Source organism: Mustela putorius, unplaced genomic scaffold, assembly GCF_011764305.1.
Source record: "Mustela putorius furo isolate JIRA1106 unplaced genomic scaffold, ASM1176430v1.1 tig00004041_pilon_pilon_pilon, whole genome shotgun sequence".
Taxonomy (NCBI): domain Eukaryota; kingdom Metazoa; phylum Chordata; class Mammalia; order Carnivora; family Mustelidae; genus Mustela; species Mustela putorius.
This window is the reverse complement of record NW_025422176.1, coordinates 266,185-283,080: the sequence shown is the minus strand read 5'-3', so window position 1 is coordinate 283,080 and position 16,896 is coordinate 266,185. Positions and strand designations below refer to the sequence as shown.

The 16,896-nt window shown below is 50.9% G+C and overlaps 1 protein-coding gene across 3 annotated transcripts in view; it reads right to left on the bottom strand.

Moving 5' to 3' along the window:
- Positions 1-16,896, bottom strand: part of EEF2K (eukaryotic elongation factor 2 kinase) — a 61,078-nt gene that overhangs the window by 23,315 nt on the left and 20,867 nt on the right. For all 3 annotated transcript variants that reach the window (XM_004780031.3, XM_004780033.3, XM_004780034.3), the window contains 4 exons: positions 6,832-6,932; positions 3,342-3,402; positions 1,954-1,991; positions 1,388-1,559 (listed from right to left, as the gene is read on the bottom strand). In XM_004780031.3, coding sequence (XP_004780088.1) covers positions 1,388-1,559; positions 1,954-1,991; positions 3,342-3,402; positions 6,832-6,932 — 372 coding nt within the window. The remainder of the gene's footprint in view (positions 1-1,387; positions 1,560-1,953; positions 1,992-3,341; positions 3,403-6,831; positions 6,933-16,896) is intronic.

Genomic DNA, 16,896 nt, shown 5'->3' with positions numbered 1-16,896 from the left:
ACAAGCTTAGGGAGGAAGAGAAAGGCGGCCAGGATGGCATGTAGCAAATTACTGAGGTGGTCACAGACCCCACGGGTGGGGACTGTGGCTTCTTGGGTCTACTCCGAAGGCACTTAATCAAGAGTCATGCAAACAGGAGGCGCTCAATGAATTCTGCTGACTTCTTGTAAGTGTGGCTCCCCCAAGGGGCCCAGGAGACAGTAGTATGTTATCTCGCAGGTGCTCAAACAGTGGGAAAGCTGAGCTATGAATCTGGGCAGGGCAGAGACACAGAGTGCTGTTTCTCCAATGCCCACAGGTGCTGTTTCTCCAATGCCCACAGGTGCTGTTTCTCCAATGCCCACAGGTGCTGTTTCTCCAATGCCCACAGGTGCTGTTTCTCCAATGCCCACAGGTGCTGTTTCTCCAATGCCCACAGGTGCTGTTTCTCCAATGCCCACAGGTGCTGTTTCTCCAATGCCCACAGGTGCTGTTTCTCCAATGCCCACAGGTGCTGTTTCTCCACAGGCAACAGGAAACTCTGCTTTGCCCAGGTTCGCTAAACAACCTGGGGGCTCATCTGCAGAAGCCAAGTGGACAGGGGCCTGAAACACCTGGCTTTGAGTCCTGGCTCCTTCCTGCCTGTTGGGGCAGGTCACTTAACCCCTTTGGGCCTGGGGCTCCCCCAGGGGCAGACACACTACCCCTTCTCCTCTCCTTCTGCTTTTTCTTGGGAGCCACCCATCTCAGTCTGCACAGTCTGGGGGAAGGACCCACACTGCTGCCTCTAAGGGGGAGCATATGGCCCAGGCCTGCCCGATCTGCATATCCCCTCCCCTGGCTATTGTGACTAGCTCAGCAACAGGCACCTGACCTAAGCGGAGGCAATGAAACCCAGTTCTGAGACTTCCACTGGAACTTCTGGGAAAACAGGTATTGTCCTGGCACCAAGGTTTCTGAGAAGACAGGAAGTGAGCCCGCAGCTGCTCATGGCCCACAGAAGAACACCAAGGCTGGACATGGGGGTGCGGGGGAGATTCTCAACAACCTGCCTGGTCCTGGATCCAGCCTTACCTGCAGCCAGCCCTCTTTCTGTTACATGAGGTAGTAAATTCCCTTTTAGCATGAAGCCCTTTTGAGGTTGCTAATATCTGCAAAAAAAAAGTCCTAATAGATCCCATCCGTAAATGGGATCAAAACATCCTAACCTCAAACAACCTGAGTTCTCTGTTTTTAGTTATAAATGACTGCATATAGTGAATCGTGCTCAACAGATGATGGCTCTTATTGGCTTCTGTTAAGACCGTGAAGGGAACCATGACTGGCACCACGGTTAACTTTGTCTCCAGTCTCATCCCTGGCCGCCTTGTGTGGGAAGGTGGAGGTGGCCGGGAGGGGCGCCACAGACCTGTTTGGGGGGCTTGTGCCGATTATACTCCTCTCCCCAGAGCTTGGCCTCCATCTGTAGACGCACGTCCTCAAAGTACACGTCCCTGTCCACAGACTCGATGTAGCGCTTTGCCACGTAGTTCGAGGCCCCCTTCCACTGCTGAGTGTGCAGGAAGTTGGAGAGCTTCTTCCTGGGGGCAGGGGAGAGGGGGAGACAGCAGAGGGTCTGCCTGGGCTCTTGGGTCCACCAGGAACCCAGCCTGACCCCCTGCATCCTTCAAAGGGCTGGGAAGAGGCTGAACCGACACTGTTAAAGGTCTCTTAACCCACCTCTTGTGGCCTCCACACATCAGAGTGGAATTTAGTGGGATACTCCAAGTTCTCCCTGAGTGCCCCCCGCCCCCCAGAGGGGGCTCCCTCCACAGCAGGGCAAACGCGTGGTCCGGCGGACACCAGAGAGAGAGACACTCAGCCTACAAGCAGAGGCTGCTGTCTCGGTTTCCCGGCCAGAAATGTTGCAAGGCCCCCACTCTTAAGAGCATGAAGTCCAGGCAGGTCCCCCGAGAGCCAGGCCGAGTCACTTACGTTCTGAAGCACTCCCGCATCGCTCCACGGCCGAAGGGCTGAAAGAGACCACGCGAGCCTTATCAGGCTCCATGTCCCACCAGAACGAGTCCTGAGTCAGGAAGAGATTCTCCCCTCGGACATCACCCACCACATGGGTACCTGGACCTCATCTTAATCCTAAAATTCCTGAGCCCTCCCTCCGTTACCCTGGCGCTAAAGCCTGACCAAACCTCTAGCCTGGAGGTTTCGGGGGATGACAAGGCCACCTGCTCCCCAAAACCCTGGCTGAGGGGGAGGGGAAGAACACTCACGGGGTGAAGATGTTATGGAGGTAACCTAGCATGTCAAAGAATGTTTTTGTAGCCCTGCTTTTCTGTTCCCTAGAACAGAAAAAGGGTGGAGGGGAGCCTGGGTGGCTCAGTCAGTTAAGCATCCAACTCTTGATTTCAGCTCAGGTCATGGTCTCAGGGTTGTGGGATCGAGCCTCACGTCCGGCTCTGCACTCAGCAGAGTCTGCTTGTCCCTCTCCCACTGTGCCTCCACCCCCCTCTCTCTCCAATAAATAAGATCTTAAAGAGAAAAGAAAAAGAGAAGAAAAGTAGTGGAAACAGCCTAAATGTCCATCAAGAGTATAACGGATAAATAATCAGGTCTACTCATTCGGAACACCATATAGCAACCAGAGTGAGTATACCCTGTTGTTCTGTTCTATTATTCTGTATTGTTCTATAAATGATGGGTCTAGCAAAAACAAGTATGAACTCATCACAGACAAAATGCTGAGCAGAAGAAGCCATACTCAAAAGCATACATACAGGGAGCCTATGTGGCTTAGTGGGGTAAGACCTCTGCCTTCGGCTCAGGTCATGATCCCAGGGTCCTGGGATCGAGCCCCACATCGGGCTCTCTGCTCAGCGGGGAGCCTGCTTCCTCCTCTCTCTCTCTGCCTGCCTCTCTGCCTACTTGTGATCTGTTTCAAATAATAAATAAAATCTTAAAAAAATATAAAAATAAAAAGGCCAGTATAGGTAAGCCTACAGAGACAGGGGTAGACTAGCAGTTGTCTAGAGCTGGGGGAGACGAGGCTGGCTGCCGGTGGGTAAGTACAGAGTTTCTTCCGCAGATAATGAAACGTTCTGGAATTGGTTGTGGTGATGGAGGCACATCTCTGTGACTACACCAAACCCATATACTTTAAACGGCTACGCTGCATAGTGTGTGAATTATATCTCAATAAAAGTTATAAAAAGTTATTAAAAAAACTTATAAAAATAAAATAAATACACAGTAATAGAAAGAATGCCCCAAAGTTAGTCATGTGAGTGTGAAAGGGAGGGAGCAGGGACCGAAGTCTGCTGAGGAGGAATCCGCCCTCAGCCCTGCCCACACGGCCGCGGAAGGCTCACCTGAGACGCCATCTTGATCAGAACCTCATCTTCTAGCCACTCGCCGGTGACAGCATTGTACCTGCAGAGAGAAGCCAGCCCCGGGTACAGCGTCTATACCATGGTCCTCTCACCCACTGGATAAAAGCAAAAGACTATTCTGGCTTCTCGCTGCCCTTGGGACTGAGAACGCCCTATCCGCAGGCCCAGCCGACCGCCCGGGGTGGGTCTGTGGACAGTCTCTGTCCCCTCCCAAGCCCCCCACACTGGCCGGCCCCCACACTGGTGTTGCCCAACACTTGTGCTGTGTGTGGGTCTGCTCCCCCATCTGGCCCCCCGCCTTGGACCCCACAAAGCCAGGCCTGTGTCTGTCTTCTTCACTGCAGGGCCCGGTGCTTGTGGAAGCTTAATACACCCAAGTCGGATGAACAACTGAATAAATCAATATCCTTATTTTAACCAGTCTACACAAAAAATGGCATGTCCCAGGACAGGAGGCGGCAGTGCCCGCTCTCTTGCTGGGCACCTGTGTGAGGCCCAGGACGGGTAGCTGGGCTTGTGTCCTAGGGCAGGAACGGGTAGGGGAGGTCCTGTCCCTGAGTCCAGCTGAGGAAGGGGCTGCTGGAGGACACCCAAGGCAGAATAAGACAGGGAAGGTTCCAGAACATTACCATCTCTTCTTTCTCAGGAATCTCCACAGAGTAAATCTGGTTCAGCCAGGCCTGGCTGAGCCTCAAACACATTTGCCTGGTCGAGAGAGCGCCTCAGCTCACTAAATCCCTAAATTCTAAAACCTCCCCCAGGGCTGAGGTGTTCTTAGCGCTAGCAGAGGCCTCCCTGGCCCACCCCTCGGCGGGACGGACTCCAGACCACTCCCAGCTCCGTGAGAACAGGCTTCTCAGAGCCTGGAACCTCTACAGGGAAAGACAAGCAGAGGCCTGGCAGGGAACCTCTCCCAGGCCGGGGGCAGGGATGGGGGCCAGAGCCGCAAGTTGCCTCCAATCAACCCATGTCCTGTGTTCAATAAATAATGGCAATGATGACGATTATTATCACTACCTAGAGACGAAGGTAAAGGAAAAGTCTACCCTCACTTCCAAACAAGACTGAAGGCTGAGAGGCAGCCGGAAGTTGAGGGACGAGGGAGATATGGGGTATCAGACGGATCTCATTTGTCCTTCAGAACCACTGACCCCATACAGGTCAGAGTTGCTCCAAGTTCACTGAGCAGGGTGTTTAAACAGATCTCTTCAATTAACCTTCGCAGCGGCTCTGTTAGATTGGCACCATGATGGCGCCCGCTTTCCAGGTGGGGAAACTGCAGCTCAGAGAGGTGAGTCACTTGCCCGAGGGCCCAGGATGCAGACCCCGGTCAGTTGCAACCACAGCCTTGCTCCGAGCCAGCCTGGGTACCATCCATGTGAACAGGAAATCTGTCCCAACAAAGGGGCAGCCAGCACCACCAGAAACCAACAAGGAAGTGTTCCAGTTTAGAAATTTTCTGGAGATTCTAGCCATCGAAGCCTGAGCTCCCTCTGCCAGCAGCCGCTTCAGCTGGGAAATAGTCTGGCTCGGTCCCTGCACCCACAGAGCTCCAGGACACACAGAGCCAGCTCAGCATTGGGGATCTGCTTTTCCAGGGGACTCCCTGGGTTGCCTAGTGACCAACCAGTCACCATGCTGGCCTTACAGTTGGGGAGGAACAGAGTCCACACCCTCCCCTGCTGGAGCCCCCACAATTCTGACCTCAGCTGCCAGCACAGTCCCCAGAGCCTGCTAGGAGGTGGGTTTCCGGTGCTGGGGAGGGGGTGCATGCCAGGCTCTGAGCCATCTCCTCACAGGCAGGAGCAGGGACGTGTCGTAGAAAGATTTAGAAATTTACACTGTTTTGGCCTGCCAGGCATCTGATCCCTCTCCTTTCAGTCCCAATTTCCGTTAGGGGACCACCATCCTCCACTCTCAGAATATGCAGACTGGGCAGAACCGATCCCCAGCACCTTCTGGCTTGCAGTATAAGATCCAGACGTCGCCAATGAGAAAAAGCTCCCTGGCACATGACTGCATCAGAGAGGGGCATATAACCAAAGCCAGACCAATGACATTCTATTATGGAACTTCTCTTTAAAACTACTGGAGAAAGAAAAGATCCTCTTCTATTGGATGAAATGAAATGTGGGGGCTCTTGGGGGCATTTATGCCACTGATACAAGAGAATCTATCTGAGGTCAAAGGTCAAAGTGTCCTCGAGCATCTGGAACCAGCCATACCTGAAGTCCACATGTGTGAGCCAAACATTCCCTTCTATGCTGAACACTGTGAACTAGGTTTCTGTCACTTGCATTTGAAACAGAGTTCTAATGGAAAGACCCTGAGCTGAGAGTCAGAAGGTTAGCTTATTGGGGCACCCGGGTGGCTCAGCTTCTGCCTTCGGCTCAGGTCATGATCTTAGGATCCTGGGATCGAGCCCCGCATCGGCTCTCTGCTCAGCAGGGAGCCTGCTTCCCTTCCTTTCTTTCTGCCTGCCTCTCTGCCTACTTGTCATCTCTGTCTGTCATAAATAAATAAAATCTTAAAAAAAAAAAAAAAAAAGAAGAAGAAGAAGGTTAGCTTATTAACTACCCAGGTAACCCTGGGCAAACCTCTATCTCCCTGGGGCAATTATGGGACCTCAGGGTGTTGGCTTAGAGGACTCTCAAGCCTGGAGGGCTCTACAGAGGTCACAGGACGGCGGGTGGACTCCAGGACATGTCCAAGAGCCCTCTAATATTATGCACAAAATCAGACATACGTGTGCAGCTTTCTGGGATGACCCTCATCAGATTCTCAAGAGTGGCCCCAAATACTTGCCACGGTTCCTACTTCAGGCTTTTTTTAACGAATACACACACACAGAGGGCTTCAAATAGTGCCTGTCCCACAGATTCAACACGTAGGAGCTACTGTCATCACAGTTACCCTTGGTGGTAGCATTTTGCTATTTTCTTTCTTCCTGAAACCCCCTCACATAACTCCTCTCCCTTTCCTAATAGGAAATCTAGACGGTCACAGCTCCATCTGTGCATCTTCCTGGGGCCAAGGCATCAAAGAGCTCACGTGCTATCTACACGCATTCACTCTCCCTTCAGTGGCAACCAGGGGCCACGTGGAGAGACCGTGGAACCACGAGATGGGAGTAGCGGGGTCCCCGAGCGGCCCCCCATGGTCGCTGGGCTCTCAGCCAACTTCACTCGAGTGAAAAACGTAGCACCCCCTCACTGAGCTGGTGGAGTTATTTGTTACTGCAGCATGGCTTGGGCCTGCCTGACCACCTCGTCCATTAGAGGACCAACCACACCAAGGAGTCAAGGAGGTAACTTGCAGAAATGCTCATGGGCGGATGCTATTATTATTCCCTTCTCCTTGGCCTCCAAAGGTACTTAGGCCTCAGTGATTCTGAGCAGAGGCAGGACCCAGACCCCCAAGGACGCCTCAAGACCTGGGGCCATACAGCAGCCCTGGACAAGCTGCCGACCTGTGACGCGTGGCACATTCCGTGGCAATATCCTCCAGGTGGAACTCGGCCCAGGGGTCGGGCATGTGTTTGGCCTTCTCGATTGCATGCTTCCAAGCTTCCTGCAAAAGGCAGAGAGAAATGTTAGAGCAGGGGCTGTGGGGCAAGGCTGCCCCGGCCTCCTCCTCCCCCGTGATTTCCCAGCGCTGTTCCCAGCAGACTCCGTAAGTGAGAGAGAAATAATACTCCCATCAGTGATCCTTTCAGGAATCGAGCTCCCAACAGACCCCGGGCAGAAGAGACATATCTGAACTATGAAACCAAAGAAACATGATGCACGTAGGGAAGCACATTTTAAAGATTTATTTATTTTGCGGAGAGAGAGAGAGAGAGAGAGAGCACGAGTGCATGTGCAAGTTGGGGGTTAGGACGTGGGCGGGGAGGAAATCTCGAGCAGACTCCCGCCCCTCAGTGGGGAGCCCGAATCCGGGCTCCATCCCAGGAACCTGAGATCATGACCCAAGCTGAAATCAAGAGTTGGACACGTAACGGACTGAGCCACCTGGGCGCCCCCAGACTGGAAAACACTTTAATGACCTTTCATAACCGGTGCTGGCCAGGATATGGGGAAACGGGTGCCCTCGCATACGGTCAGTGGGTCTAAACTGCCTCCGAAGGCAACCTGGCAATACACTGAGATCAACAATGTGAATTCCTGTATTCTGACCCAGCAGTTCTACATCTAGAAACGTGTCCTAGAGAAATATATGAGTAAACATACACGTACAAAACTGAATTCAACCCAATGCCCACCTGTGGGGACTGATTAAATACACTTTGATTATACCCACTGGAAATGCTACAGAGCCCTTTCAAACAACTGTGCTTACTCTGGGTGGGAACTCTGGACCCTATCAGAGCCAACGTCACCTTTTTGGAAATACTGTATAAATCACTTTCATCGCCCTAAATGAAAATTGTAGACAACGCCATCTTCCTAAACTCAGAGTATCTCTAACCACGCCAAAGATATGTTGCCTTTACATTAACAGAGCCCTAAGTTCTGGGCTCAGATAATTAGGAACAGATTCCCATGAGACATTCCAAGGTCCTGGGGTCACAGGAATATTCCTTGTGCAGGACTGCCTTGCCCATTTCAGGCTTTTAGCATCCATGCCCTCCACCTTCTCAATGCCTTAGTGCCCTGCACCATTGTGGGAACCCAAAATAGCCCCCTAAATTTTTAAAACCTTTGAGAACCAGGGTTTCTGGGTATTCACTGGGAAAGATGAACAAGGTACATTATGGAGACAAGGCTGATTCTCAACAATATCACCTCCCAACCCCGTTTCTTGTTTTAAAAAGCTCATTTTAGGGACACCTGGGTGGCTCAGTTGGTTGGACGACTGCCTTCGGCTCAGGTCATGATCCCAGAGTCCCGGGATGGAGTCCCGCATCGGGCTCCCAGCTCCATGGGGAGTCTGCTTCTCCCTCTGACCTTCTCCTTGCTCATGCTCTCTCTCACTGTCTCTCTCTCAAATAAATAAATAAAATCTTAAAAAAAAAAAAAAAGCTCATTTTATTGCTTTTATAATCCCCAAGGTAGAACCCTTCCCTGGCCCCTCCCTATACTCCAGCACCCACCCTGGGTCACCATCTCTTCCTGCTCCTTCCCCTGCAGGAGCAGTGAGGTCAAAACTCCTTTCCTGGCCAGAGCCTGAGCCACGATGGGGCGGGGGCTGAACACTGGGGGTGGCAGACCCACAGCAGTTCCCGACCTCCTCACCTGCCATTGGGATCCCTCAGCGATCAGGACTAGCCCTGTGGGAGCTCAGCTTCCCACGGGCTCAGGCCCAGACAGGACAGCAACCCAAGCGTGCGGCCGGCCTGAGCCTCGGCCTCCCGGTTGGGATCCTGCCCATGAGCAGAGAAGGCAGAGCGACCGAGCTTTCCGAGAAACACGCGCACACGCAGGTTTCATGAGGGCTTGGGATTCCAATCTCCGCAAAGTCCAAAAACAAAGCCCAGAATTTCTTTCTTCCAATTTGAAAGCAAATTCATGCTTAATGAAAACACTCAGAAAAGAGAGAAGACAAAATTCAAACCCACCACGCGTCATCGACCCAGAGCAATGACTGCCCAATGCTTTGGGCTTGTTCTTTTGCAGATCCTTCTAGTACATCTTTCGTACAACTGGAATCACACTGTAAATACAGTTTACAGGGCGCCTGGGTGGTTCAGTGGGTTAAAGCCTCTGCCTTCGGCTCCGGTCGGGATCCCAGGGTCTTGGGATTGAGCCCTGTATCGGACTCTCTGCTTGGTGGAGAGCCTGCTTCCTCCTCTCTCTCTGCCTGCCTCTCTGCCTACTTGTGATCTCTCTCTGTCAAATAAATAAATTAATTTTTTTTTTTTAAGATTTTATTTATTTATTTGACAGAGATCACAAGTAGGCAGAGTCAGGCAGAGAGAGAGGAGGAAGCAGGCTCCCTGCTGAGCTGAGAGCCCAATGCGGGACTTGATCCCAGGATCCTGGGATCATGACCTGAGCCGAAGGCAGAGGCCTTAACCCACTGAGCCACCCAGGCGTCCCAAATAAATTAATTTAAAAAAAAAAATAGTTTACAGCCTTTCAGGAGAGTGGGCCCATGGGGATTGGTACTTTATATACAGGGATCTTACTTTCCTGCTTCCAAATGTATGATCTGTTTACTGTAAAAAAACCACACACACTACAGAATGCAAAGTAGAAAGTGAAAGTACTTTGTGACCCAGTGCTCTGAAAACCACAGCTGATGGCCGACGTAGATTCTAAGTTTGTTCCTCTGCATTTGCTAACACACAGGAATATAGCATCAGACCAGAGCCCATGTCATACATATAGGCAGGCTGGGCCGACCCCACTTTCCTTCTGCAGTTGTGAGACACACAATTATATAAATGTACCTTCAGGCATTTCTCTAACCTCGGCTGATGGATACTGGGATTCTCTCCAATAATCCCCAGCGCAGGCGGCCCTAAAGTGAACACCGTCCTATGTAAAATCCTTAACGCCAACTGTGCAAAATCCTGGTAGGACATTTCTCTCGGAAGTGTAATTGCTGGGTCACATTTAAAATGGACAAATTGGGAGTTCTCCTCCAAAAAATTTCTCCTAAATGACACTCCAAGAGGCAGAGAACATATCATTTAAATATTTTAGTTTTTTTTTAAAGATTTCTTGGAGAGCGAGCGAGAGCGAGCCAGCTCACATGCACAAGTCGGGGGAGGGGTAGTGGGTGAGAATCTTCCAGCAGACTCTCCGCTGAGCGCAGTCCCCACAGGGGGCTGGATCCCACGACCCAGGAGATCACGACCTGAGCCAAAGCCAAGAGTCCGACGCTCAACCGGCTGAGCCACTCAGGCACCCCCATCCTTACTTTTTTTTTTTTTAAAGATTTTATTTATTTAAAATAAATAGGCAGAGAGGCAGGCAGAGAGAGATGGGGGAAGCAGGCTCCCTGCTGAGCAAAGAGACTGATGCGGGGCTCGATCCCAGGACCCTGAGATCATGACCTGAGCCGAAGGCAGCGGCTTAACCCACTGAACCACCCAGGCGCCCCCCCTTACATATTTTAAACACAAACATGACATCATGGACTTGCAAGTTAGCTGGAATAGCTAAGTCACTACTGATATCACCGCTCCCCTGTGGTTCTCCGCTGTTAGACTTTGAGCTTGTCACTGATTTTTCCCTGTTATAAATAACCGCGCCGCAGACATGTTTAGAACTAAAACAGCTCCTGAATCTCTGCACTTAAAAAAAAAAAAAGATACCACTCTCTCTTTTCCTATTCTAGCTACTGTGAACGGCAGCGGGTCTGATCCCAGCCTGTCAAGGAAGTTGCAGTGTGCTGAGCCTGAGGGTCCGTCCATCCGTCTGTCCGTCCATCCGTCCTGGTGCTCTATGCCCTGCCTGGGACACGTGGCTCTCCCCCGTCCCACTGTACTCTCTCAACCAGTGACTCAAACGCTCCCCAACTCTCCCCATTCAGTGAGGAAATCACCTCCTGGCTGGAGGCTATGGCTCCAAATGAAAAAAAAAAAAAAAATTTCAGAATTTGAGGGCGTGTTATTCCATAGGATCAAAATTACTTTCTGCCAAACCCAGAAAAGAATCGTGGCACGCCTTGTTGGCACGGGCGGGTTTAATGCCACCAGCGTTTCTTTGAAGGAACATAAAAAGTCCTGGACGAAGATTTGTTCCCTCGACTCTGGTTCCCACCCTGCGCTGACTAATTGTGCGATCCTCCATTTCCTTGTTTACAAAGAACAACGAAGAACATTTTGACTAATAGTGGCCAAATGTTTTTCCTGCTCCCCCCACCTGGACTAGACACGTTTCTCCCCCAAAGAAAGAGCAGCTCGCTGACATTTACAATGCTCTTTACAGTTAACAGCGCCAAAAGAAGCTGTGGAGCACCGGTGTGCTATTTTACCCGTCGGGTTAAGAAAAACAGGTGTTTATGGAGGCTGGAGAAGTGGGTCCTCTCAGACCCCGAGAGTGGGAGAAGCAAGTACTGTCACCTGACAGCCATCCGGTAGGGCTTTCACTGCCTCGTGACCCAGCCACCCAGGTCACCTACCCAGATGTGCACAGGTGAGCAGCCAAGGATGGGCCTGCACTTATGATGCTAGAGAACTCTCGGGCATTGCTGAAAACCTGCGTGTGCCCAGGGAGAAGATTCTACACTCTTGGTATAGTAGAACAGAGTCATTAAAAAGATCAAGGTGGGGCGCCTGGGTGGCTCAGTGGCTTAAGCCTCTGCCTTCAGCTCAGGTCATGATCCCAGGGTCCTGGGATCAAGGCCCGCATCGGGCTCTCTGCTCCTCGGAGAGCCTGCTTCCTCCTATCTCTCTGCCTGCCTCTCTGCCTACTTGTGATCTCTCTCTCGGTCAAATAAATAAATAAAATCTTTAAAAAAAAAAAAAAATCAAGGTGTATCGCTTCTCGGCCTTTTGGCTAAAATCAAGGTGTGGGGTGCCTGGGTGGCTTTGGCCCTTCCCCAACTCATGTGCATTCCCTTTCCTTCTCTCTCAAATAAATATATAACATCTTTAAAAAAAAAAAGATCAAGGTGAGGTGTGTTCAAGACACCGGATGGCTAAGAGTGCCTGGGTGGCTCAGTGGGTTAAAGCCTCTGCCTTCAGCTCTGGTCATGATCTCAGGGTCCTGGGATCGAGCCCTGCATAGGGCTCTCTGCTCAGCAGGGAGCCTGCTCCCTGCCCCCAGCTTCTCTCTGCCTACTTGTAATCTCTGTCAAATAAATAAATAAAATCTTCAAGGGGAAAAAAAAAAAAAAACCAACACCCAGGTGGCTCAGTCAGTTAAGCATCTGACTCTTGGTATCGGCCCAGGTCTCCATGTCAGGGCTGTGAGTTCAAGCCCCACACTGGGCTCCACGCTGGCCGTGGAGCTTACTTTAAAGAAAAAAAAAAAATCAACATGTGGGGCCATCTGGCTGGCTCATTCAGAAAAGCATGTGATTCTTGATCTTGGGGGTCATGAATTCTAGCCCTACGTTGGGTGTACAGATTATTTAAAAAGAAAAAAAAAAGGGTCAAGGTGTTGAATGAGCAATCTCCAAGACTAACTGTTTAGGGGGAAAAAAGGCAAGTTGCTGAATAATGGAAACAGTATAACACCATTAACTGGTGGAGGAAACCCACAAACCAGCACTACGCATTTCTAAGAATGAGCGTGTCTGTACATATACACATACGTGTATCTTTATGTATGAGGACAGGAAAGAGGTCTGAAAGTGCCTTATACCAAATGAATCTAAAATGGTCTTCTCTGGGAATAGGAGGAGGATCGGGGATGGTCAAGGAGACTTCAGCTTTATCTACATTGTGCGCCTGTTTTCACTACGAGAACATTAACACTCTGAATATGGAATAGGAAAGGCATGCTTAAGTCAAAGTTAACAAAGATCACCGGGTTAGGGGATTCTCAAGGCCCTGCTAGCTCTCATGTTCTCTAGTTCTAAAGATCTGGAAAAAAAGAAAAAATAGAAGTGCAGGGCACCTGGGAGCTTTAGAGCCTCTGCCTTCAGCTCATGTCATGATCCCAGGGTCCTGGGATCGAGTCCCGCATCGGGCTCTCCGCTCGGCAGGGAGCCTGCTTCCTCCTCTCTCTCTCCCTGCCTCTCTGCCTACTTGTGATCTCTGTCTGCCAAATAAATAAATAAATAAAGTATTTAAAAAATAAATAAGTAAAATAAGAATATATAAAATAAAATAAGGGTGCCTGGGTGGCTCAGTTCATTAAGTGCCTTTGGCTCAGGTCATCATCTCCGGGTCCTGGGATCGAGGCCCTCGGGCTCTGCGCTCATCAGACAGTCTGCTTCTCCCTCGCCCCCTGCCCCGCTCATGCTCTCTCTAATAAATAAATGAAATCTTTTTCAAAAACTAAGACAAACTAAAATAAAGATCCAAACTCAGTTGTTGGTGCACACTATCTTGCTCAGAATGGGGGGGCCCCGGGGGGGGGGCGGTTCCTAAAAAGGAAAATATAACCTTGCCTGGAGAGTGGAAAAATCTTTGGTTCCTCAAAGAAGAGTACAGAATAAAAATAAATACAAGGGCGCCTGGGTGGCTCAGTTAAGCAACTGCCTTCGGCTCAGGGCATGATCCTGGAGTCCTGGGATTGAGTCCCACATCGGGCTCCTTGCTCGGCGGGGAGTCTGCTTCTCCTGCTGACCTCTCAACTCTCAAATAAATAAATAAAATCTTTAAATACATAAATACCTAATATATAATAATAGTAACAACCAATTTCCTGGAATACGCCAGCATGAGGCCGGATACGCAGGTAACATGTTTGCAGTTTCTCCGGCACATGGGATGTTACTGCTGACTTGGCGCTGCTCTTACATCACTGTTCTTACGACCACTGACACAGCAATCCTCTGATCTTACGTGAGGAAGCATCCAGAGGCTGCCTAAGTCCTCCCCGAGATATCAAGTTACTCTCGCAGTGGATGTCATACAATGTTTTTCCTACAATCCTTCCCATAGACTCTAAGAAACTCGAGCTCTAGGTCAGCCTGCCTCGCCCCTGCTGGCTACCCCCAGGGATGCAGAAAAGCAGCGGGAAGAAGGGGGGAAGCGAGCTTCTTGCTTGGTTGTTCACTGCGGAGGGAGCCACAGGGCTGTGTGGCTGCCCCGGTCCGGACCGCACGCCTACAGAGGCTTCATGCAACCTCCAGGGAACACGGTACTGACTACGGCAGCAAAAACCCTGGAAGCTGCCCGCAAGAGGAAATGCCTACCCCAACGGTGCTGCGTCCATACGATGGGCTGCCAGGGAGACGTTAAGACAAAAAGAGGAACCAGATCCACATCTACTAATATGGAAAGATATGCACCATCTCTCGTGTGCCAAGAAAAACTGGTCACTGAAGAGCATATATACGTGATCTTATTATTGTAATAAAAATCCCTACTTAGTCAAGTCTCTATTTATAGTAAAATACAGAAAAGACCGAAATACACACTAGGACCTCCGTAGCAATTATATCTACACTCTCACTGCTTTCTGCCAGGAACAGAGAGGACTTCTATAAGCAACCAAACAAGTGACTGCCAAAGAAATAAAGCCAAAAGTTGTAAAGAAATCTTTGTCAAAGGGAGTAGTTGCTGCTGGTGTCCCCGCAGTGGGATTCAGAGCCAGGGCGAGAGAGGAAAGGCTGGGAAGGACGAAAATCATAAAAGCTGGGGCGCCGGGGTGGCTCCGTTGGTTAAGCGTTGGCCTGTGGCTCAGGTCACGGTCCTGCGGTCCTGGGATGGAGCCTTGTGTTGGGCTCCCTGCTCCGCGGGGAGTCTGCTTCTCCTTCTCCCTCTGCCCTTCTGCCCCTGTGTGTGTGTGTTCTCCTCTCTCAAATAAATAAATCAAATCTTAAAAAAGAAAAAAAAAAAAAACCGGCAAAGCAGTAACATTCCCTGGGGCGGTATAACACTCGTGCCTCCTAGAAGCCCCTCCCCAGGCAGAAGCCCAGACTGCATCACAGCGACTGCACTGAAGCGCAGGCCAGCAGGCAGGACAGCTCCCCAGTCCACCGAGAAGGTGCCTGAGGCTCGGAGAGCAAGGAAGAAACCTGCCTATAGACCTGCGGCGACCCGGAGCCGGCAGACCCCGAACTCAGACCAAGCCCGTCAAGCCCCAGTTCCCCACTCTTTTGCAAAAAGGGAGTTGGAGAACCAAACTGAGTATGACCATGTGACCCAAATGCCGATCAACAGGGGACCTGGGCAGCTCAGCGGGCTGAACGTGTTCAGCTCAGGTCATGATCCCAGGGTCCCGGAATCGACCCCTGGGTTGGGCTCCCTGCTCAGTGGGGAAACTGTTTCTCCCTCTGCCTCTGCTGCTCCCCCTGCTTGCGCTAATAAATAAATAGAAACTTTAAAAAAAAATGGTATCTCCATGCGCCGGGATAGTATTCATCAATGAAAAACAAGCATGGACACAGGGTTCTCCACGGAGGAACCTCAACAATGTTGCACCAAGAAGCCAGACACAAAAGACCCCATGTTATGTAATCCAATTTCTTTTTTTTTTTTTTTTTTTTAAAGATTTATTTATTTATTTATTTGACAGAGAGAAATCACAAGTAGGCAGAGAGGCAGGCAGAGAGAGAGAGAGGAGGAAGCAGGCTCCCTGCTGAGCAGAGAGCCCGATGCGGGACTCGATCCCAGGACCCTGAGATCATGACCTGAGCCGAAGGCAGCGGCTTAACCACTGAGCCACCCAGGCGCCCTGTAATCCAATTTCTATGAAATGTCCAGCACAGGCAAATCCACAGATACTGAAAGTAGATTAGTGGCTGCCAGAGGCTGGGTGGACTGGGGATCCTGGGTATGGCTAAGGGGTGTGCGGTTTCTTTTTAGGGCTAAGAAGATGGGCTAAAATTGATACTGGTGGGGCGCCTGGGCGGCTCAGAGGGTTAAAAGCCTCTGCCTTTGGCTCAGGTCATGATCCCAGGGTCCTGGGATCAAGCCCCGCCTCAGGATCTCTGCTCCACAGGGAGCCTGCTTCCTCCTCTCTCTCTCTGCCTGCCTCTCTGCCTAGTTGTGATCTCTGTCTGTCAAATAAATAAATAAAATCTTTTAAAAATAAATAAAATAAAATTGATACTGGGGTTGTGCATGCAGAATCGTATAAATGTATTTCAAGCTGCTGCACTGGACATCCCCAACGGGTAAACTCTATGTTATATGAATTCTATTGCAATAAAGCTGCTAAAAAAATTGGACAAAGTTAAAGAAGGGGCCCCTCGTACCCCCAGGACATTTCCACAAAGGATCTGAGCACCTGCACAGACATCGGAGAGAGGGGTCCCAGCAGTCGGGCTTGCGTCTCCACAGCCCCCTCCTGTTTTTCAGACACAGGTCACCCGGTGACCTCCTGCCACTGCCAGAGTCCCCCTTCATCTGCCCAGCAGGCCCTCCGCTTGCTGGAGGTCCAGAGCTTTCTGGACTGCTAGATGCCTAAGCTTCTCTGTCTGGTTGTGCACTCCCAAAGCACTGGGCAGAGCCCCAAAATGTTCATCACCTCTGGGTATGCACAGAGCTTCCTGCGGTCACCGGGCAGGGACAGAAGCCCAGTCCTGCCAGGGTGGGGCTTCCTGGGGCTCGGGGTGGGCAGGGACATCTCTCTTCCCTCTAAGTCACTGGATGCTATCATTTCCATCTCCTTCTGGGGTAACTGCTGTCCTCTGCCCCAGCTGTTGGAGCCACCCTTGGTGGGCTGAAAACAGAACTGGAATCACCAAAGTCTTCCGACAGGGGTGTGGGGAGCCAGCGTGCTCACACCGCGTGAGCGGCAGACACCGGTGCGACCTCTTAGAGGTCTGGGGCTTTAACGTGGCAGGTGCGCCCGTGCACAGGCACAAGGCCATATGGACAGAGAGATGTTTTTGGAAGAGCCGTTTGCGGTCGCCAAAGACTGGAAATGACCTTGCTACCCACCCATGAGGGACTGGCTCAACTCATGGGGCTTCCAGACACGATATTCAGCCTTCAGAAACAACAAATTAGCTGCCACATGCT